General features: G+C 49.2%; 1 protein-coding gene across 2 annotated transcripts; it reads right to left on the bottom strand.

The window, feature by feature from the left end:
- Positions 1-277: 277 nt before the first annotated feature.
- Positions 278-21,752, bottom strand: LOC122389273 (ras-related protein Rab-8A-like). Of its 2 annotated transcripts, XM_043381146.1 has the most exons (6): positions 21,304-21,534; positions 18,927-18,987; positions 11,660-11,864; positions 10,250-10,390; positions 5,789-5,794; positions 278-1,752 (listed from the first exon to the last, which is right to left on the bottom strand). In XM_043381146.1, exons 1-6 carry the CDS (start codon positions 21,425-21,427, stop codon positions 1,657-1,659), a joined length of 633 nt encoding a protein of 210 aa, XP_043237081.1. In that variant the 5' UTR covers positions 21,428-21,534; the 3' UTR covers positions 278-1,656. The 2 variants fall into 2 exon arrangements, with proteins under 2 accessions (XP_043237081.1, XP_043237083.1); XM_043381148.1 differs by lacking the exon at positions 5,789-5,794 and having other exon boundaries at positions 21,304-21,752.
- Positions 21,753-21,754: the final 2 nt, after the last annotated feature.

Here is a 21,754-nt window from a genome sequence, read left to right as displayed (position 1 = left end):
GGATTGTGCCGTGTTGGAATTGTGTGATAAAATGAACTGATTGTGTGATGAAATGGATGCATTGCGATGACATGTAAACAAGAAATCAAGCACCAATCAAGCACCATTTTGCAGTGAGCTCTGAAGTATGAACCAGCCTTCGTTTTTAAGTTGCTATCGGCACCGAGCATCAGCTTCTTGATCAGCCAGTCACGGGTCACTAGCCTTCACTAATCTTCCCATTCCAGTCCGCATGTAAAAGCCGTAACGCATTCATCGACATAGGTAGCGAAAACGATTCTCTTCATTTATCGAAATGTCTTTATCATACAGCCATTTTGGGGTTGAAGCATACGGTCGCCTCTATTTCATGATTACAAGGACAACAGAAAAAAAACATTCACCCATATGCAATGTTGACATAGATCGCAACACCAAATATACAGCGGCAAATTATGCTCTATATTTCTTTACGAGCCTGCAGAGGATAGCGCTAGTCATTTTGTTCACACGGGCTACAGGAGCGCCTTTTGCGTACGTTAGTTCCGTAAACGATCCGAGGCAGGTATCTAATGGGCGCGGGGAAACGAGCAGGCCGCCGGGCATAGGAACAAAACAAGTACGGAAGGCACCAGCGCAGCCGCAACACAATTGCATAACCCTCCATATAAAATGGCCGGCGTGCCTTTTACACCCAAGCATACAATGCCAAAATTTGGGGGAATCTAAAAACGCCGACAGCCTTCTGGTCTCGGCGCGCACGCGCAGTCCTGCCGTCCGCCCTCTGCAGGTGGCCAGTGAGCGTAGCGCTGGCGGTCGTCCTCTGGGAGGCGCCGCCACAGTATCCGAGCTGGGCCGACCCCGGTCACTGTGCGGGCCGCGACTGACCCGTACCTCTGACGGCAGCGGCCCGCCGGCTCGGCCTGCTCCGTATCAACACACAAAGCGTGCGACAGAGGCTGGCGGAACAGGGACGGGTACCCGGGGACCACGGACCGGAGCTCGGGGACCACGGACCGGACCGCGGGACCACGGACCGGACCGCGGGACCACGGCGCGGCCAGGTCACCGTCGGGTCCGGCGGCAGCTGCTGCATGGAACATTGACCAAGCCTAGAAATCCGTGCTGAACACCTCCCAGTACTATAATCACCTCATCCGTATTGCCCCGCCTCGCGTTACCATTAGCACGTCTGTCATTCGGGGCCGCCGTCGGCCACCTCGGCCGCTCAGACTCTCGGTACACTCGCGTCACGGGCCCTTCGGCCGCCGCCCGCCGCGCCTCTCATCTCGGCGATCGCCGCCCGTCGAGCCCCGCTGATCCACTCGCAACGGGCCGGCTGAATTGAAGCCGCCGGGATTTCTGTCCGTCGAATCGGTCGGTTGGTCCGTCGGTCGGCCGACGTCCGTTTCACCTCCCGACTCGACCCACGACGAGACGGGCCGGGGAGGGGGCGGGGCGGCGCGCCGACTACCCACCTCCCCGACAGGCCGGGCGCCGCGGAGCAGGCTGCGTGAAGCGCGCGCGCGGGGTGTCGAGTGTGTGTTTGTGTGTCTGTGTGTGCTGGAGAACGTTGGCAGTCTAACGGCGCGCCGTCCGCCGCCCGAGCCGACCGGCCAAGCCTTCCATCCACCCTCCCGTCCCGCCCATACATCTGTGTGCACCTATATATACCTATCAAAGAATAGAGCAGCGGGCCAACCAACTCGTAAAGTTCTTCTTGGGCGCCTCGTCCCGCAGCTGGTGGGAGGTCTTGGCCTGGTTCGACGACTCCTGCAACAGAGGGCAGTCCAGTCAGAGTCAGAGGAGTCAGGACTGACCGGGCCGCGGAGATTGCGTGAAAAATACAGTGGGAATGCTAAAACAATAGTGCAACACCATGCATTACAAGTTAGAATGCAAAAGGTACTGAGGATGGTGCGCTGTAATTGTACGCTTGGTTATGTATCCATAAAAACAATAAAAACAAGTTAGAAGAAACTTCCGATCAACATTAGCAAAAAGGGAAGACAGCTTGAGAAATGCCAACAACAGACAAAGCAAGACAAGTAAACAAACAAAGCAGCAATAACACCAATAAGCCACAACCACACCAAAAGGACACCGGGCAGCGATATGTTAAATCCACAAACGAATAAACGATCCATTTAGGCCAACATCACATCGATTCTCAAACAGAAACGTTGGGACAACGGCGTCGGATGCCACGCCAAATAGCGTTCGCAGCAACGCCAACCCGCGACCTGTCGATATCAATGCACCTCAATGACGTCATTGTTGTCAGCTGACGTCCGTCAGGCCCCTGTAACCCGACCGGGCTTATCTGTCCCCCTGAACTGACGCGCGGACGGCGGCGCACTGCCCCTGTCCACGTCCGATACGCGTCCGCGACACGCCAATCAGTATTATCGGCCGGCAGTCAGTCGCCATGGAACCAGCAACGGAATGGAGAGAGGGAGGGGAAACAGGAAAACCAGTGGCGCGGGAACCGGGGGGGGGGGGAGGGGGGCTAGCGGGGGCTGAGCCCCTCCAGCTTTTCGGCTGGGGGGGGGGGCTCGTAATGTATTTGAGCCCCTCCCCCCCCCAGCTGGAGGAATCGAAATCGGAAATCTACCAACATAATTTCATAGATTCATACATAGGCGCGGGAACCGGGGGAGGGGGTAGTGGGGGAAGCTTGCCCCCATAACTATGCGGCCGAGGGGGCGGTGCCCCACAACTTTTCATGAGGCCAGGAACTGTTGGGCAGCTTGTCCTCCCCAAATTAGGGGTCGTGGGTCACAATATAACGGAAGAAAGCATGTAAGTGAAAAACCCACCTCACTTTTTACCTCACTTTTTGCAAATATTTTCGTTTTTGTTTTCGTTGAAAAGGCCAAGGTCTGAAAATTAAGTGGCCTAAAACCGGTGAGAAAACTAGATTTGGGGGTACCCTAGGTTGATCTATATTATGGTTCAGCCCCCCAATCTGGAAGAAGTTCCCGCGCCACTGAGGAAAACTGAACGGGGAGACAGGGAGAAGGAGCGACGAGGGTTAAGGGTGCATTAAATGGGGAGGATCGAGGAGAAGACTAGGACAGGGCGATGAGGAGGCGGGAAGGAGAGACAGAAATGCAAATGAAACTGGACGGACTGCACACCGGAGCAATTAGAGCTATTAGGATGAAACAGGAGTCTGAAAGGAAAAAGCTGGATCAATGGCACGTCCTGGGTAACATCAATCCGAATAGATGTAGGAGCCTCTACCCAGTGTCACGCACATTGAGTTGGACTCGTGACCGCACAGACGGGACAGTACAATTTCCACGGTGAACTCGAGGTAATCCGCACTCACAACCACTCAAAAGGACCATTGCCTTCAATTACAGGATGCTATCGTTGCTTGAGTACAATCTTGAAGTTTTCCACTTTGATAAGTTCATCTCCAAAGTGCGTTTATCAATCGATGCTCTGATGATCGACAGTGTAATCTCAGCCATACCTCTTCTCCCGAGTATTGGGACGGCTGCTAAGAGGGGATCATCCAATCAAAATCGATGCCGATTCGAATTGAAGCTCAAAGTGCTAAATTGAAGTCTGTCCACTGTCCAGCCAACGGATGCCGACTTCGGAAGGGGGGGGGGGGGACGAAGAAAGACCATACAAATATCAGAATGACAGGTGTGGTATTCTTTAGATATTTGTCGTTCTCTTCAAACAATGGGTTTCCTTCTAGAAGGTCCACACTGCCCGTCAAATTTCACAGCGACTAAGCAACAGCATAGCCTTGTCATTTTCAGAAGAGAAAGGCTACCTTCTCCAAATCCAGCGAGAAATTAGAACATCATTGAATTTAAGTGTTATGACTGGATGAAAATACCAACACAAGTCGGATGGTAACACATTATTTTGTCTTACTTTTCAAGCAATAATCTAAATGATAATCGAGCATAGCAATGTAATAAATATATTAATCACGCGTTGCATCAAACTGTAGCGTACAAGTAGCTGCTCTGCATTGATGACAACAAACACTTCAAGCGGCTTCCACTATGCTTGAGCTTTCAATATCGCAGCTTGCCCAGAAGCCGTCCCCAATCAAAGGAAGGCTGATCCTCAGCTTTAAGCCCTGCACATCAAGCATCACACTTAATTAGCGGAAACTACAGGCCTCGTTCGACCTCAGACAAATTAAACCCTAAAACCAGCCACCGTTGGCGGCGGCTTCCACGCAAACGGGCAAACCACTAGGTCGATCAATGAGCTCATAAAGCGGTGGACCGCCGTATAATCCGGCCATTAGGCATAGACTGGCGCCGGCGGCACACTTATCGCCGCCGACAGCACAATTTCCGACGAAATCAGCGCCGCATCTGACCGCGGCGCACCGTCTTACCAGGAACGCCGCCGGCTGGACGCCACTGGTCAGAAAGCCACGCCGTTGGGGACAAAATGGGCGCTGGATGGGTCAGAAAGGACCCTGGCTGGGCGTCACTTGGTAACTGGATGGCCGCTCCTATGGACAGTAAACGCCCCCGCTGGACGGCATTTAGAAACTGAACCGTGGTCAATGGGAACGGCAGACGCCGATGCAGCGCCAATGGAAACCAAAGGCTATAGAGAAAATGCGAGCCGATTCAGAGCCACTGATAACATCGATGGGTGCGGTCGACGGTGCCGGGGCTCAAGAACAGGGCGAACTGGACAGAAAGCCGGGTGAAAACACGGTCCAGCATTACGCTATGCAGTATATATGCTATTGGTCTATGGAAACGGACTATCAAATCAATCAATGTGGCAACACTGAGCGCTGTGGACGAACATTATGAAGCAAACACAGGTAGCCGTGCTGATTGAGAATTTGAGGGAGACAGGTCGAACGGGATAAGGTCGCTGTTGGCCCAATTTGTGTCTGGTCATAATATTTCAAGAAAAATGACGCATTAACAAAAGCTTTGACATCATCTCTGGTGGAAATGACCGGCGGTTGATGTGATATGAGGCACTTCACACTGGTCGTGTCACCCTTGATGTGGGTACACACTTGCAATGAAGTCACCATTACCAGTGGCGCCTGTGCCACTGATAAAACTGTCTGGGTCTGCGGGACAACACAGTGCTATCGGGTCAGGTTAGTGGCAATGATAAGATATTCCACCCACACCAACGAGTGGGGCAACAGAAGCGAAGCCGACGCGGCACTGCCGGCTCACCACAGCAGACTACAGCCAGCCGCGCGGCGCCTATACGGTCGAACAGACGTCACACACAGCACACAAAACGAACGCAATTACCCGCAAGTGATCTCTGGCAAAAAAGCTACGCTGGAGGCATGCAGGACACGCAATCGCACCATCTGAGAGCGATGCAAAAAGGAACAGGGCACCATCTGGTGGCTGGCGGGGCGTGGGATCGACGCCGCCCGGACCGGGCACTCTGCTACTGCGGGCCGTGTGGGAGGGAGGGGTGGCTGTCGTCCTGCCGGGTGCGGCGGGCGCCGGGGCCGATTGTAGTGCCATCACTGGTCCGGCAGCCGTCTACAGCAGGTGTCTCGCCACACAACGCCGACGCCATGCGCACAAGGAGGACCACCTATGGAAGTGTGGGCGCGGGGCGGCAGGAGCGGCTGGCAACCCGGGCGGGGGACGAGGCGACGCGGCGGTCCGAGGCCGGCGGACACAGCGGCTAGAATACGGACAAAACACCGAGCAGGACAGTGTGCCGGACAGCTGGGTGGACTGGACGAGACGGGCACGCGGGGCGCCACGTGACGACACGGACGGACCGACAGCTCTATTACAGAGGAGAATATGTCACGTGCCTGGCTCACCTGCTGCTGCTCACCCGGCGCGGCATCATGAAAAACAGGCAACGGAACCCGTCAGAGGCAGCACGGGGCACACGCCCCGGCATTGAACACAGGTCTCTTAGCAACAGTGCAAACAGAGGCAGCACTGGACGAAACGGAGTCTCATGCCGATCACATATTCCGGCATAGGACACACCCGATACTGTTGTGCTGTTATCATACACCTAACACAGAACACCATATTTTACCGAGCCTTCCTACCTCAACATTAACGACACCAACGCATGGTAACGCAAGTAAAATAACACACTTACAAACAAGTACAGAAAAGACCTACCTTTTTGCCCACAGGCCACATAAAAGACCGCTGCCTGACAGACAAAAACAATAATAGAACCACACATCGCATGGAACATTATGTAGAGCTCTGTGATATCAAATAATGCTTCAATAATATCAAATATTTCCAGCCCAAAATTGACGAAAAATTGAAGTCTGACCAGACATATCATGCATAAACATCACTTAAATAAATGGTAGCATCTTCACTTAAAAACAAAAACTCTACGAAATGTTTCTGGATAATACCCAGTTATCGGTCCAATCTCGCAGCTTACAGCTCAGACTGCCCCTCACTGGCGCTAGACATTTTACCGCACAAATAAGCAAACAAAAAGCCGAAGTCAATGCTGCTGAAAACCTGAGAGGACTGCAGGCTCAAGGGCATTCGATAAACATCGCAGCTCGAACACGCACGGAAGTTCTGTAATTGTGCACAAAGTTTCGCACAGGAGTCATTTGTTCCTTTTTCAAGCCCTAATCAACTAACAGCGCCAAACAGAGGGAAGAAATAGTCTAGCAGTGCCGCGACAAGCCTAACAAAAGGTCAAACAACGGCAAAGACCAGAGCGAATAAGATTCACACGACAAACAAAATACCGAGCGAACTCCAGGCAATGTCTTTAAGAGTTTAATGTGAAACAGATATTGTATCGAACAGGGCAGCGACACTCGACAGTGAAATTGAAATAGCTCAAAATGCAAGTCCCGCATGAAGCCTTTACCTGGTGGCAATGACACACACACTCGTAGCATACCTTTCGGTTATGCATGCCATTTTAAGAAGAAAAAAAAATGACGTACGTTGCTATGCAAACTGCGGGAGAGACCTACTAGGGTTGAACACCATTTTACAACACACCATTTGTCAAACGCCGCTATAAGCTATAGACCAGCGCCGTTTTCGCAGCGAAACTGCGCGCTAGTTTACATGTCTGGGTGTCTCCATATAGTCACAAAAGCGAGGCACCGGGCACGGCAGAGCACGGTACCGCGCGGGGGAGAGCGAGCTCACGGGCGCGGCTGCAGTAACACCACAAATGAGTTAGAAGAATGCGAGCCGCTGGATTACATTTCCGAGGTGTCGAGCTGAGCTGATGCAGCAGTCAGCACCAGATAGGAATCCCCACACCGAATAGAGGTACGATATGACGCACGGAGAGCAGATTATAATGGTCGAGAGAAATATCCGACTGTTGGCACCCGCGTAAGCGCCTTATCAAGCAGTATCAGCATTAACAGTTTTTGGAAAGAGCATGACCTCAAAAACTAAATGACACAGAACAGAATAAAGCGTAAGTGAATTGTAAGGAAATACAAACACGGGTGAAGACGATGGTCGAAAAAATGGTAACAAAAGTTTAGCAACACCAGCATTAAACAACAGCAGTTGTCTGAGATATTAGAGGCCCAGCTCGAGTTAATCTCCAAAATATTACTGGATACGAAGCTGGTAAATCCACTGCAGAGTTAATCTAATTCGACGGCCGCTGAGTTGTGGACACACGTAGCACGCTGTTGCCGAGATGTGTGCTTCATCTTGGAACAGAGTTATTCAAACTTTGGCGTGAGCAAACAAATTTGCTATTGCTGTGTTCAAACGACGCAAGAAACACAACAGAGGAAGCATTAAATTGACTTTCGAGCTCTGTTAATATCCACTAAACACACAGAAGTTTGAAAACAGCGAAAACGGTTAGTGATTTCAGACATTCAGTTCATGCAATATGCAGAAAACGGGCGGATGAAAAATATCCGCATTTATAGAAGGAATTGGTCGGTAAAACTATCGTCAATTGGTCCCAGCCATACAATGTGACTATTTTGTACCATATAAACACCACTCAGCTGTCATCAACAAGCCTGGCTAGCATTGACGCTCAACTGCCGCGGATTTTTGTGCCACGATCAACACAGTCAATGGCATGGTCATTGGTCACGATCCAACAGGTATCACATAACTACTCGAATGACAATCAACCGCCGGAGCCCACCTAGTCTGTCTTGAGAAAGGTACAACGATTGAGCTAGCTTTACAGAGTCGGCTTCAAACTCGCACACTCAAGGCATGCAAGCAATACCCTGGCGTGCCATCAAACCAATTACAGTGCAACACCACAATCCACTCGCAGTCACACTCATTATCAACAGTAATGCCGTGTAGCACCATTTCGTCTCCGACCTAAGCTGGTATTCAGCTGAGACGGCTCGCCCCCACACCCCTCCGCGGCGCTGCCGAGCCCCGGGTTAGACCGGGGCGTCCTAACGAGCCAGACTTGAATGGCCCGGTGGCCTTAATGGGCGAACATGTGCCGTCCGGAGCGGCAGCAGGCTGGGACGCGGCTCACATCTAATGAGATAAATCACACAAACTGCACTGGAAGGACGTACACCGCGGCGCAGCCGGAGCGGAGCCGGATCGGGGGATTCAAAACCCGCCCTACCGTCCACGGCCGAACTGAGACGCACATATATCGGCACTGGAAGACACAGAAAAGGGAGAATGCCTTCGCTACGGTGCAGTTGCTAGACGCGAGGTATATTCGGCCATTGACCGAATACACCGCCGCCCCGACAGCACTGAATGCAGTTCTGATCAGGGGATGTATCTAGCTGCCGGCCTGCTCTCCGCTTTTGATACCGCTCTGATTGGCTACACCGACAGACGGATTTCCTGCACAGTGGTAGCTTAACCCGCGCCCCGTAGGGCTACCGGCGGACCCTACCACCCGTAGGGGGGGGGGGGGGGGCCGTTTCGGCCCCCCCCTAAGATCTCGGAAAGTTACCGGCCGATTTTCAAAATTCAAACGGCGTTCGATAGCCCCACCCGGGAACTACCTTGTGACCAAATTTCATTGACCTAGGTCAAACCGATGACGTCACAGGTCAGGTCAAAGGTCAGATTTTCACCGTTCACAGGCAATTCAAGAAATGTGCTGTGAAAGCGAGTAAATTGGTAATTTATTGAAAACCATCGATGGTACATTGTTCGTCAAACACATACCTTGCTATCTGAGGTCACTGATACCAGGTCAGGTCACAGCGAGGTCAGGTCACCGGGGGTCACAATATGAATGTGTCGTGTGATACATGTTTTATGGTCCATTTTACATGACAAATGCGATTATGTGGGTTAGGCAGCCTTTGGGGCCAGCCTAGGTCACGTTTTTGTGAAGGTCAGGTCAAGGTCAGGTCAAATTAGGTCAAATTTCAAAGTTGATATTTTTGCATAAAATGGGTATCGATTCGATGCAGCTCGTCACGGGGAGTCTAATGGTGGTCTTCGTTTTGCTCTACGAGTTCTAGAATTGCCAAAAATTGAGTTTGAAAATTTGACGTCATCATTTTTGAACAGTTTTTTTCGCTATAACTTGGCCAAAAAACGAGGTATCGATCTGAAATTTGGTATGTAGATAGAAGACGGTAGGCACTATCACATATATTCCGGTTTTTTTCGAAATTCAAAAAACTTTTTGGATTTTTTGGCGAATATATCCAAAACAATGTTTTTTTGATTTTTGGGGGTCAAAACTCAAAAATTTTAAAAATTCGAGATAGCAGTTTTGTAGCCCTGTCAATTCTACACCTTTTATGTGTTGATCATTTTTCTGTATCTTCAAAGCTGTAGTCCTGACAGGTCTTCTCGCGAAGGTCTTTTTTCGGTCGAAAATGACAGAACATGACGTCACTCTGACGTCATTTGTGGCCAACCTATCATAGCCTCTGGAAAAATTTTTGGTCACAATGTGTAAAATTGATGCCCGGAGGGGTCCTGAAAGTTTGGTGGCGATATCTCCAGCCGTTTAGGAGATATCGACCGAAAAGGACAGGGGGGGCCGTTTCGGCCCCCCCCTACGGGGCGCGGGTTAATGGTGACTGGTATTCTTTGAAGGCCAAAGTCAGTCTTTTGGTCAGCGTTTCAACAGCCTTCGTTCCCGAGGATGTATTATAGGCGGGGCATCATTCAGGGTGTTAGCGAGGATAATGTTGATGGTGATGAGCTCCAGTTTACGGGCGCCAATCAATCCGACCAGGCTTTCATCCTATTCCTGACAGATAACTAGGCGACAAACCATGAGCAGTCACTAAACTCTTGACTAAAACCCAAAAACAGACGCGCACCCAAGAGCGCCGCATACTCACCAGCTTTTTCTCCATCTTGGCCTTAATGTCCCGTGCCAGTGTGAAGAAGGCCTCCTCCACGTTGATGGAGGACTTGGCTGACGTCTCGAGAAACTTGATGCCGTACTCGTTTGCCAGTTCTTCGCCGCGCTCTCGGGATACCTGACGGGAGAAAACTCAGTCAGCCTTGATGATTTCAGAGTCATGTCAGCGGAGACAGACGAGACACGCGGAGATGTTGGGTTACTTTGAGAAGGGTCGCCTTATCGTAGCATGTGATATGTAGCATGTGATATGCACCTCATGAGCATGACAGATGTACGAATGGGTATCACCGGGTGAATTATAGATACACTATTTAATACTAGCGTAAACAATTAATCATAGCAACCGAAAAACAAGAGTCGCAGAGACCACAAGACCATCTTACACGCCCAATGACCATCATTCACACTATTGGGTACATCCAGGGTAACATCTCGAAGCATGTTATAGCCTCGCTCTGCATAAGACGATCCGCGCGCTCATGCCGGCCCAGGGGCTACCTGTCCCATCCATCTCCAGCCAGCCGGCGGGGCCATCCGTCACTGTCCATGGCCGACACACAGCCCCACCGGCAGACCGACGGACGGGGGGGGGGGGGGGAAGAGACGACCGAGCTGGGCAGGGACTGAGCCGACAGGGCAAGGGCGGAAAGGGAAGATAGGGTCCTCTCGGCAAAGACAGCTCACGGTAGCACCCACCATCGGCACAGGAACACAGCAGAACATGAACGGAAAACAAAAACCAGATAGTTCAGGGGCTGTTAGTTAAACTAGGCAGTTATCTATTTATTTTTTATTTATTTATTTCACATCGTGACTGTCCTTTCCATCATACAATGGCTGTTCTTGGCAGTCGTGTCCAATAATCACGGAATTGGGAATCGTATGCACATCATTCAGGACAGACAAACAATATACGACCATACAGCGTGTAAAAATATACCTCATCATGCAGTGTTCTTCTGCAAGTGGTTGTCACTCTATCACTCTAACACTCTATCACTCTAACAGCTGGTTATCACTCTAACCAGACGTTGCAACTTATACTTAGCGGTAAAACTAGGCATTTCGGGTATTCTATCTTTAACTTGGCCGGGTGCCAACTGCCAATAAGGCGAGGAACACACGCCTTTCCGAAATTACGGCCGCCGCAGTTCAATTACCGTCTGAAGATTACCGGAAAGTTCGCTATTGGTAGCAGCCTAGTCTCCGCACCACTCCATCCTACTCGTATTGTACGTACAGGTCCTCGAAAGAAGCAATCACCGACGGAAACGAGTTGGTAACTAGCTCTCATCCGGCCTACGTCTTCTCCTGTCTGCCTCAGTCTGTGGTTAGGTAAAACCACCTACCCTCCCCGTTTCAAGTGCTCCGTCTCGCGTCTCACCTGTCGTTTGTCGTTCATATCACACTTGTTTCCGAGAATCATCTTTTCCACGTCTGCCGATGCGTGCTCCTCGATGTTCCTGATCCAGTTTTTGATGTTGTCGAACGACTTGTCGCTAGTGATGTCGTAGACGAGCAGGATGCCCATGGCGCCGCGGTAGTAGGCCGTGGTGATGGTTCGGAACCGCTCCTGACCCGCTGTGTCCCTGAAGGAGGAGATCGAGAACGTCAGGTCCCGTCAGGTCAGGTCAGGTCGGATGGGGAGGCAGGGGTCGGGTCGGGTTAGGTCAGTAGGTGGGCAAGGAGCACATCAGGTCGATCGAGGAAGTAGTGTTCGATCTGGTCAGGTGGGGCCGGGTCCATACATACCGTTCAAACATGATGCTGAAAGATTAGCTCGGTTACCAAGTTACGTCGTCACATAGGTAATTTGAGGGTGCAACTGACGGACCACATGGTATATGACTGCCACTAACGAAGTGCCATTTGGGGAACAACTCCTTCTAGACAACGCTCTACAATCGGTGCCAAGTCAAGCCCGCACGACTCAGGTCAATTGGTGAAACAAGGCAGCAATAAAAGGAGCGATAAGGACTTCTATCAAAACACATGCATATTCATAACTGAATACATTCATATCCAGATTGGTTAAAACTCAGTTACACAAGCCTACCCACGAGCCTCAACGAAACACCAGGACGGTTGCACACAAAGCGCGTGTCATTCCGCTGTAATGCGACGACTCGACAGCACCAGAAAAACTGTCACATAATGGCTCTCATATTGTTCCCTGGGGGACGTCAGTGCCGCCTCTAACACGGCCCGAAACTGGTCCGGCAGCTTGGGGAAAGGAAGAGGGAGGAATAAGAGATGGGGGAGAGAGGGGAGGAGAGGGAGAGGGAAGGGATAGGAGGAGAGTAGGAGAGAGAGAGAGAGAGAGAGAGAGAGAGAGAGAGAGAGAGAGAGAGAGAGAGGGAGGGAGGGAGGGAGGGAGGGGGAGAGAGAGAGAGATAGAGAGAGAGAGAGAGAGAGAGAGAGAGAGAGAGAGAGAGAGAGAGAGAGAGAGAGAGAGAGAGAGAGAGAGAGAGAGAGAGAGAGAGAGAGAGAGAGAGAGAGAGAGAGAGAGAGAGAGAGAGAGAGAGAGAGAGAGAGAGAGAGAGAGAGAGAGAGAGAGAGAGAGAGAGAGAGAGAGAGAGAGAGAGAGAGAGAGAGAGAGAGAGAGAGATCAAAGGTGAAAGAGAACAACTGCAGATACACAGACGGGCGCAGTCGGGGAGGGGAGGATCCAGTCACCATTCCACTCTGGAGTATCTGGAGGTTCCGCGGGGGAGCCTATGGGAAGGGGAGGATCCAGCCACCATTCCACTGGAGTGTCCCAGGTGAGCTGGTTCCCATCGTGCCACAATACAGGCGGCCAGCAGCCAGCGGCGCGCTGACGACTGAAACAGGCCACCGGGACAACACTGAGGCCAGAGGTAGGTTGGACACTGGGAGGGGCAAGACAGAGCTCTGGGATGCAAGATAAAGGCGCCGGTGGTCTGGTGTGTTGCGTACGTTCCCACAGGCGTGTTTGTACCAGATCAGACGAAACGAATTAGGTTCAAAGGGTGTGGAATGTCCTAAAAAGAACAAACAACCGAATGAGGAGCAAAAGCGATGAGGTTAAGTTAAGCCCAATGTCGTAAACGGTTTTACAGCGGGGAACACAGGGAACTGTTTCGGCAAATGACATCAAATGGTCTGTGATGGAGCTGGTCAGTCTGAGTTTAAACGAAAACAGTTGTAGGTTCGTCGCTGAAAAAAAGTTTTTGTTGATTGTGGACATAAATAAGTGCGTTTTAAATACGTTTTTCACGAAGGATAAAAAATACATGTTGACAAATGACATTTCAACAAAAGTCAAATAATGCTCCAAAATGGAAAAAACATAGTCGGCATCACGTTGATAGCACCCATGCTATGCATAAGAATGAACAACCTAAATAAACACACAACAAGATTGGTTGGTAATTGTTGCTACTTGCATGTTTTCGGATTCCCGGAACTATCGATACTTCCATACACAAGAAATGAGCAGACTCGGAAAATGCCATTCACGCTGCCGTGTAGTGTAGGCGCCGCAATATCTAGTCACTGGACTGCAGCTGCAGCGGGAACAATGCGACACGGAGTCCTATCGTTATCGGCCGTCGCAGCTGGCCCCGTCCATGTACTGTCCTCCGACCTAACGAACCGCCGTCCCGCGAGACGTTTACGTAACGGCCGCAATTCTGCCCGATCACAGACGGACACACGCCCAGCGCAATGACGACAATCCTCTGCCGAGACTGGATATCCCTGCCGAGCACGACACCCGTGTGCGTCCAATGACGGGGAGAGCCCAGACCGGGTATTACGGCCGATCGGCCGCCGCCCAGAACACGGACAGAGCGCGGCCAGCTAAACCAGTAATGGATCGGACCCGGAGAGACGAGCCACATCACCGCCCCCGGGATCGGCCGGTAATGCGACAAAAACGTCGGCCTCATGTCCATCAGGGCGCGCCCTGAGCGCCGCTCCTGTTTCATATGTGGAGACGGCAGTCGGTGCTAAATCTGGAAACTGTCGTTACCAAGACTATCGTGTTCCAGATCGGCGTGGTCTCTGGAACATGGAACGGGCGGTCCGAGGCACAGTGCTGCCACCTACGGCACCGGTAGTCGAGCCCGTCGGCAGAGCTGGACTGCTGGGCTGGACGAGCATGGGTGAAACAGAACAGAACGAAGGGATGTGAGAGCATGAAAAGCATGGGAGAGATAAAGGGGGCAGGAGAGGAAGGGCATGAGTGAGGAAAATAAGAGGGTAAGTAGTAGTAGTAAATTTAAAACGAAAAGGAGAAAAAGGAACAAGAGGGACTCAGAGAAAAAAGTAGGCGAAGGATAGGTTGAAGTGTTTGTTGTGTGTATATGAGTGAGGGACAGGGAGAAAATGTAGGAATAAAACATTGCAGACATTAGACAATACCAGAAACAATGGGAAGCGTGCAACAGCCGGGCGATTTAGGTTCCATATTCGCGAAGCACGACATCCAGTTACCACAGCAACGCTCGATAACCGGAGCGGTGCTATGAAGCCATGTTGAGTAGGGGGAGACGGGAGGGCACCGCGGAATCGCGGGGTCACCATGCTTCCAACTTGTGCTTGTGAGCTATTAGTAAAGTAATCTTGCCTATGAGCGTGTGAGAAAAAAAAAACAGGAATGTCCATTTGGCCTCCTGCAGCCCACCCCGCCGCGAGTGATCACGGAAACCATCCCACCGGAAGAGACGCCGAGCTCTGCTAACGACAGAGACGGACCGACGGCGGCGTCATCCATCGCGCCGCGAGCGGTTAGCGATGCGAACTGAGCACGCCGCCGACACCCGGGGAGTTATTGCGCGCCCCGTCAGCGCCGCGCCCGACTAATGGAAAACAACGACCACCGGCCGTCTTCAGCTGACCGCAGATATTAAACAATACTGGCTGACAGACTTCTCTCCACACGAGAAACCTGCTAAAGCCGAAACATATAAACATGATGGATCGTGTACCACACACCGCAGATTCAGGAAAAAGTTTGCTGAACACAATATCTCAAAAGTCAACAATATCCTGGTATTACGCCGAAAAAAAAGTGCGCTAACATTCACAATGATACAAAGCGCATACCAACAACCATCGGTAAAAAGTAATTACGACGCATGCCAGTAGCCAATTGTCATGTCCGTCCGCCTGCCCACGCGTCGCATTGTCGGCCAGTCATGCTTCACTGACCAGCTGAATGAGCCAATGAGAGGTGTTTCCCGTCCATCGGGCACCACGCTGGCGGCCGCAACTCGTGCGGGATCGGACGCACAGACCACCGCCCACGGCTCCAAACCGCACCACGGCGCGACAGCCGTCACGGGGTATCCGTCCACCCGTCACGGAACCCCAGCCTTCACGGGTGTCCGTCGGCCCGTCACGGAGTGTCCGTCTCCCCGTCACGGCGGCAGTCACGCCCAGACGACAGACCGCCGTCACACACAGACAGACGCACACCACCGGCCGCCAGGGAGGACCGGGTCCGACCAGGCGGAGGAGGGGTGGCGGTGGGGTGGAAGGGAGAGAAATGATGCTGAGTGGTCCCCAGTGACATGTAGTCAGGCAGCGTCCCAGGACGGGCCGACCGACGCTGGGGTAGTGATTCAGAAAGCCTATGGAGGAAACGGCATAAGAGACGGAGCTTTCTCATGTGTACTACGGTGCAGCTACGTAACACAATCATGTTAGCACTGGCAGCCAGTGCTCAACCACAACTTTCACAAATTTGAATTGATTGAAAACTTCGTCCAACTAGTCTCAGCGTATCTCGCAGTATTGAACTCCAATCATTTCACGATGATAAGCATACTTACCAACTCAGTTTATACTATCTTGAAGAATCTTAGTTTATACAAGATAAGGTAAACTCTGCAATCTGCATATAAGCGGTACCGGGTCCGTGAGTACGGCAAACTATTAGTCACCGATGCAATTGCACAAATACGTACATTTACGATTTCACCGAACATGTGAAAAGCAGCACGACACAAAATACTAAAATTGTCAGCGTACCGTGCCACATCTGAGCTTTACGTAGATCGGCAAGTGGAATACAGAAGCCGATATAGGTCGACGGCCGGTCCACGGGAGGGCATACGGAAGATATTTTGCCCACGAGAGACTGCGGGCTGAAGTCAGTGGGGGTTACAGAGCATACATCTCCTGTCCACGCGATTCGACAGGCCGGCGGTCTACGGAAGACGACAGGCCGGCGATCCGTAGACGACAGGTCTGCTCTCCACGGCAGAGGGCCGCGCCCGGCGTGCACTGCTGCCGGACAGGCGGTGAGGCCATCAGTCGGGGCTGACAGACAGTGACAGAGCACTGAGACCCGAGCCGCCCCGCCGACGGACCCCGGTCGGTGGTCGTACAGAGAGGACCATTATCGACGTCAGCAACGTCGGCAATCACCGCCAGTCCGCACACACGTCGCCAAACTCGACCACTCAACGGTGCCTCAAACTTTACCGACCGGAGCATGGGATACGAACCGAGTCTACGAGTATAAATACATGGGGCGTGTGATACGTCTCCGCCTGGATTATTACAGCGGATGCCGGAGGTAGCAAAAGTTGCTAAAGAAATCCAATTTCTGATAGGCGATCAATGGCTGAGTTGACCAATGATTGAAGTCAACCCACGCTAAGCACTGCATGCTGGCGGCGTGTTTGGGTCACGCGGATCTGCCAGATCGACAAACTCACGATACAAAGTATGATAAGAACCGAATGATGTCCACAAATCAAGACAATGTCCATTGTCCACCCATCCACCAACTTCATCTCCTGCGCGACCATTGTTAATGACCCCGGGCCACCTCCATTAGGGGAAGCGCCTAACCGGTTCAGACCAGACATTCGCCAACGTTGACCCAGAGACCCGACCCTCCACAGAAATAACTACCGAAGTGAGCACGTTAATTTATGAAGGAGTGAAAGAAAAATATAGCATGTAAGTCGCATACCAGATTTATCTGTTAAATCACGAAACGAATGAACGTCAAAACGAGCTCGAAATACAAAGCACTAAGTCAGGATTTTCATCAACCTTAAAAAGATGCATGATCCATGTCACTTTGGGAATGAGCCTTCCATTTGGAAAAGAACGGCAGCGAATCATTAACAACTTCGGATGACGCGGTGCAAGGGACGCAGTTTTATCAAGCTAATTATGTAGATATCGGTTTCAGTTACACTAGTATAATGGAGTGCCGAGACGGGCTCACCGCTATCACCTATACATAAAGCACCTATACATTTATGCAGCAATCTGTGCAGCTGGCCTCCCCACAGCAACAGCGTCTCAAATGAGGAGCACAGCGTCGGTTGATGAGTACGCGGATAGATACTGGGCTTGAGCAAGATTTGACAGAGGTGTTATTTATCGATTACACCACCGATTTTAATTCAGTTCACAGTTCACACACCACTGTACCATTCAATGTCAGGCAAAAGTACAACTCGACGAGCTGTGGGTAGCTGTTATCACCAATCTTCACGAGTAATTATGAACAAGTGTTATACTCTCCAGGCAGATCATGCACTTCAATCAACTACTACTAAGCCCAAATGAAGAATCTAAGTCAATGTTGAAAACCATTGATGGGGTTAGTAGTTCACTGCAGCCTAAATAGAAGCCACCTGACTTTCACAAAAGGTATCAGCTAGTCAACTTCGAAATTAATAGATAAAACATTACATACTCTCAAAAACTATCTCACCATGGTAAGTGGAGGGTTCATACAACAGCTACGACGAAGTTAACCGAGATCTGAGTGAAAAGGACAATATTAGCTGCAATTTCAGACACCAACTAGCCAAAGGTCACAGAATGCCATCAGCACACTACAAGTGATGACCAATCAGGTTACATGATGCCAAAAGGAAAACACATAGAAGAGTGGACATAGGTCTAAGTCATGTCAAATGGGTTAAAAATTCATTAGCCACGCATTGATAGCTACTAGGTAAATACCATAGTACACACACATGTAGGTAAATGCTTAAATAGCCATATAATAAAAGTAGCAATCCCAGCATAAGATTCATTTCCAGCAGTGACAGCACAACCATCATTCAAAACTACTAGAAAAATGGTACCATCAATTCAAATAAAGAGCCCTGGTGCTGCAAGACACATCCTGAACTGAAAGTCCCAGTAATAATGTCAAAGAAAAAATGCTAAGGTCAATCACAGCAATAACAAATGGCCAAAACACAACACATAACTGGGTGAATATTCCTCCTTTTGCACCCTTTAAAAACTATAAAAAAATCACAAAACAAAAACATAAAAAGAAGGAACATATCTTTCTAAGGTAAAAAAGTGAGACCACACATTGATACTTACAATAGCTACTCTTCACACAAAAACATTTACCTATAAGTTATACCCAGCCACATGTTGAGTCAGGTAAGGTTGTCATGTTAGGTAAGGTTAGGTGAGGTTAGATTTATGTGGATTTAGTTTGGTTATTTCTGCTTGTAGTGTGCCTTATCTTTTTTAGCATTTACTGATTGCATGAACAATTTTCAATGTTGAGATATGGTTTGTGACAATATGGTGTGGTATTCATTCAACTTTGAGCGTAGGGTATAAAATGATGATTTCACCCATAATTGAAACATAGGCAATAACTGACAGTGGTCATATCTATGTGTACATACCATATCTGAAGTTTTATCTTCTTCCCATCCAGTTCAATTGTCCTGATTTTGAAGTCAATGCCTGTTGGAAAGAGAGCATGATTGTTAAAGTTCAAGTCACAGCAGTATAAGACAGTAATTGAAAACACCAGTATGACTGCAGCCATAACTGGGCCTTGACCTATGGTTGTTTTCAGACAAATAAACAAATGAGCAAAGCAATAGATGTTTAATTTATTAAACAAATGCAAGGTAAATAAGGAGTCAATCTTAGGGATAATGTATCTAAAACAGGCAAGGATCACACTTTGACTTTTAAAATAAATACAGTTCAAACATTTTGAATGAAATGGTACAGGCCAGAGCCCCACTAAACAGGGCTTGCTGTGTTTGGCCCTGCCATCAACCCTCAGTTTGCACAGCTACCAGTCTATGGCAGAGTACAGAGTCTGAAGTTTGGCATATATATATCAGACTGGCTTGCCACAGCCTGCCACCACGGCCCCATTTAGCGTCACCACAACGCTACAGTGCAGTAGGCGGAACTATGGTCATGAGTACCCAAATATAGGAACGTTCCCATTTTTGGGAACGGAGTTCCCAAATATGGGAACGGGCGTTCCCATTTATGAGAACGGAAGGCAATTTTTCGGCCGTTCGCCCACTAAAACTCAAAAGTGCATCACGTCTCAAAAAAGTGCACGCTGATTTAAGTATCTACTAAATCTCCATAAAGTTATCTTTAATCTGACCGTGGAACAAGGAAATTGACCGTGGAATGATATTTTTAATGATTTTTTAAAAATGACAGAATGGTGGAAATATGGGTTATACGACATTTAACATGCAATTTTAAGGAAAATGAAGCATTTTTTACATTTTGAGGTCAAGTATAATAATTTTCGCCTGGTTATGAAATTTCATTCTAGCGACACCAGATGCTGACATATGCAAGCGAACACGCGGACAGTCCCGAGGTAATATTGTTGACTTTTGGTGTCGGGGCGATCGACCGCGTGGAACGTCAGTGATTTTACCGAACTACTGTTGTAAACTCAGTTTCAGTGGTTTAAAATCATTCAGCTGTATTTTATCAGCCCTGAAAGACATATTTTATTTGGATGCTAGCTGTTAAGCGTTGTTTTATAAGCAGCGTCATGAGCGTGGTTTTTGTCTTCGGCGTTTCTAAGCATGATCGTTTGGGGGGAATTTCTCTGATATAGGTCGCTCTGTGTGGCTTATTTATAATTTTTATGCTGATTTCGATCATACCTCGTGCCCATCCTACCAAGCCTTTTGCCACTTACACTCATTAAGAAAGGAAAAAACTAGATTTTCATTGGGACTAGGTGTTTTGAGGGTGTAACATATTCAGCGTTCCCATTTTTGGATACTTCTTGTGCTCGTCAACTCTCGGTGATTAGCAGACAGGTGCTTGACATGTCTCCACCCTCGGCGCGGACGGTGGATATAGGTATGGAAGACCTTGTTGAACATCGCTGAGCGTTGTGGATTACGTAATCCTGCAGAGGGGGGCGTGCCCGCTGCGAGATCGACGGGAATAAAAGCGCAGAAGACCGGGCGAAACATGCAACGGTCTTGCCGGAAAGGTCATCTGATGATTGTTGCGTTAACAATAATTTGCGGCGTTGGACGTGATGCTTGTTAATGAAAAGAGCCCCTGAAAGGCGTCGGTGAAATCGTTCCCAATTTTGGGTACGCCGTTCCCATAATAAGGAACGCTTGCAGCGCCAGTGTACGAGAGCGTTCCCAAATTTGGGCTCGCGGCCCGGGTGATGGAGTGCTTTAGAAATAGGGGAACGATTTGAAACTACGATGGGCCTTACAATATCAAACTCTTTCCCAACAATATTGAGACAACTATCAGGCGGTTCACGATCGTTTTATATTTTTTGGACGTCATTTAACAGTTCTTTTTCTTGTTTTAAATAATGCCTACATGGCGTTCCCATATTTGGGTTTATCGTTCCCAAACATGGGAACGAAAATGCGTTCCCGAAAATGGGTACGCTTGACCATAGTTCCGCCTACTGAGTGTGCTGCGCAGTGGCGCTAGGTTGCACTAAAGAATTGGTACAGAACTGCAGTTTCAGTTTGAGACTTTACAACAATGCTCCAGCATTATGTTATGAACATCAATCATAGTTTGTTGATGATTCTGTGGAAACCTAATACACCAATACGCGTAGCACGCTGTAGCGTTGCGCTCAGAAACAGGGCCCAGAGGACCAGCTTCGTCAGAAGATAAACTTAGCCAAAAAATCTTATTTACTTCATTAGCATATTTTTTAATTGGAAAATGAATTAATTTTAACAAATATATAGGGGTATCGCAACAAAAAAAGTGTTAGCTATAACTAAAAACATTCAAAGTTACCTATAGTCGAAATGAAGGTTGAGTTGAAGGCGTCCTCCGAAAACCTGAAGAGCACACATGTTTTCCCGACTCCTGAGTCACCAATCAATAACAGTTTGAAAAGATAATCATATGTTTTTGCCATTTTTCAGGACCACTACCCACAAATATTTACAATATCAAAGCAAAATTAACTCCCAAAAACGCCTATTTCAGCTACAGTGCACAAGCATCGTCTACTTATGAAGGCTTTCGATTTCACTCACCACTAATCGATAATTTTTTTGACTTTTTTAGCGTGTTGAGAGGTGTTTTTTCCTATATTTTTCTTCAATCAATTATGAAATAATTTTTCAAAGTAACAACAAAAAACATGCGCCACAGCCGTTGCCGTTGACAAGAAATTCTAGCCAAAAGATAAATCATCGATGTAGTGCACAAAGTCAAAATATTGTAGACGAAAACTGCGCAA

The sequence above is a fragment of the Amphibalanus amphitrite genome, unplaced genomic scaffold (genome assembly GCF_019059575.1).
Source record: "Amphibalanus amphitrite isolate SeventyFive unplaced genomic scaffold, NRLGWU_Aamphi_draft 000352F_arrow, whole genome shotgun sequence".
NCBI lineage: Eukaryota > Metazoa > Arthropoda > Thecostraca > Balanomorpha > Balanidae > Amphibalanus > Amphibalanus amphitrite.
Note: the sequence above shows the minus strand (reverse complement) of the source record. Positions and strands in the feature narration are given on the sequence as shown.

Coding starts and splice junctions, on each gene's coding strand:
- LOC122389273 (XM_043381146.1), bottom strand. CDS start 21,427: ATGGCAAAAACATATGATTATCTTTTCAAACTGTTATTGATTGGTGAC. Junction 11,865..18,926: donor AAGATAAAACTTCAGATATG/GTATGTACACAT, acceptor CTCCTCCTTCAG/GGACACAGCGGGTCAGGAGC. Junction 10,391..11,659: donor ATATGAACGACAAACGACAG/GTGAGACGCGAG, acceptor TTCTCCCGTCAG/GTATCCCGAGAGCGCGGCGA.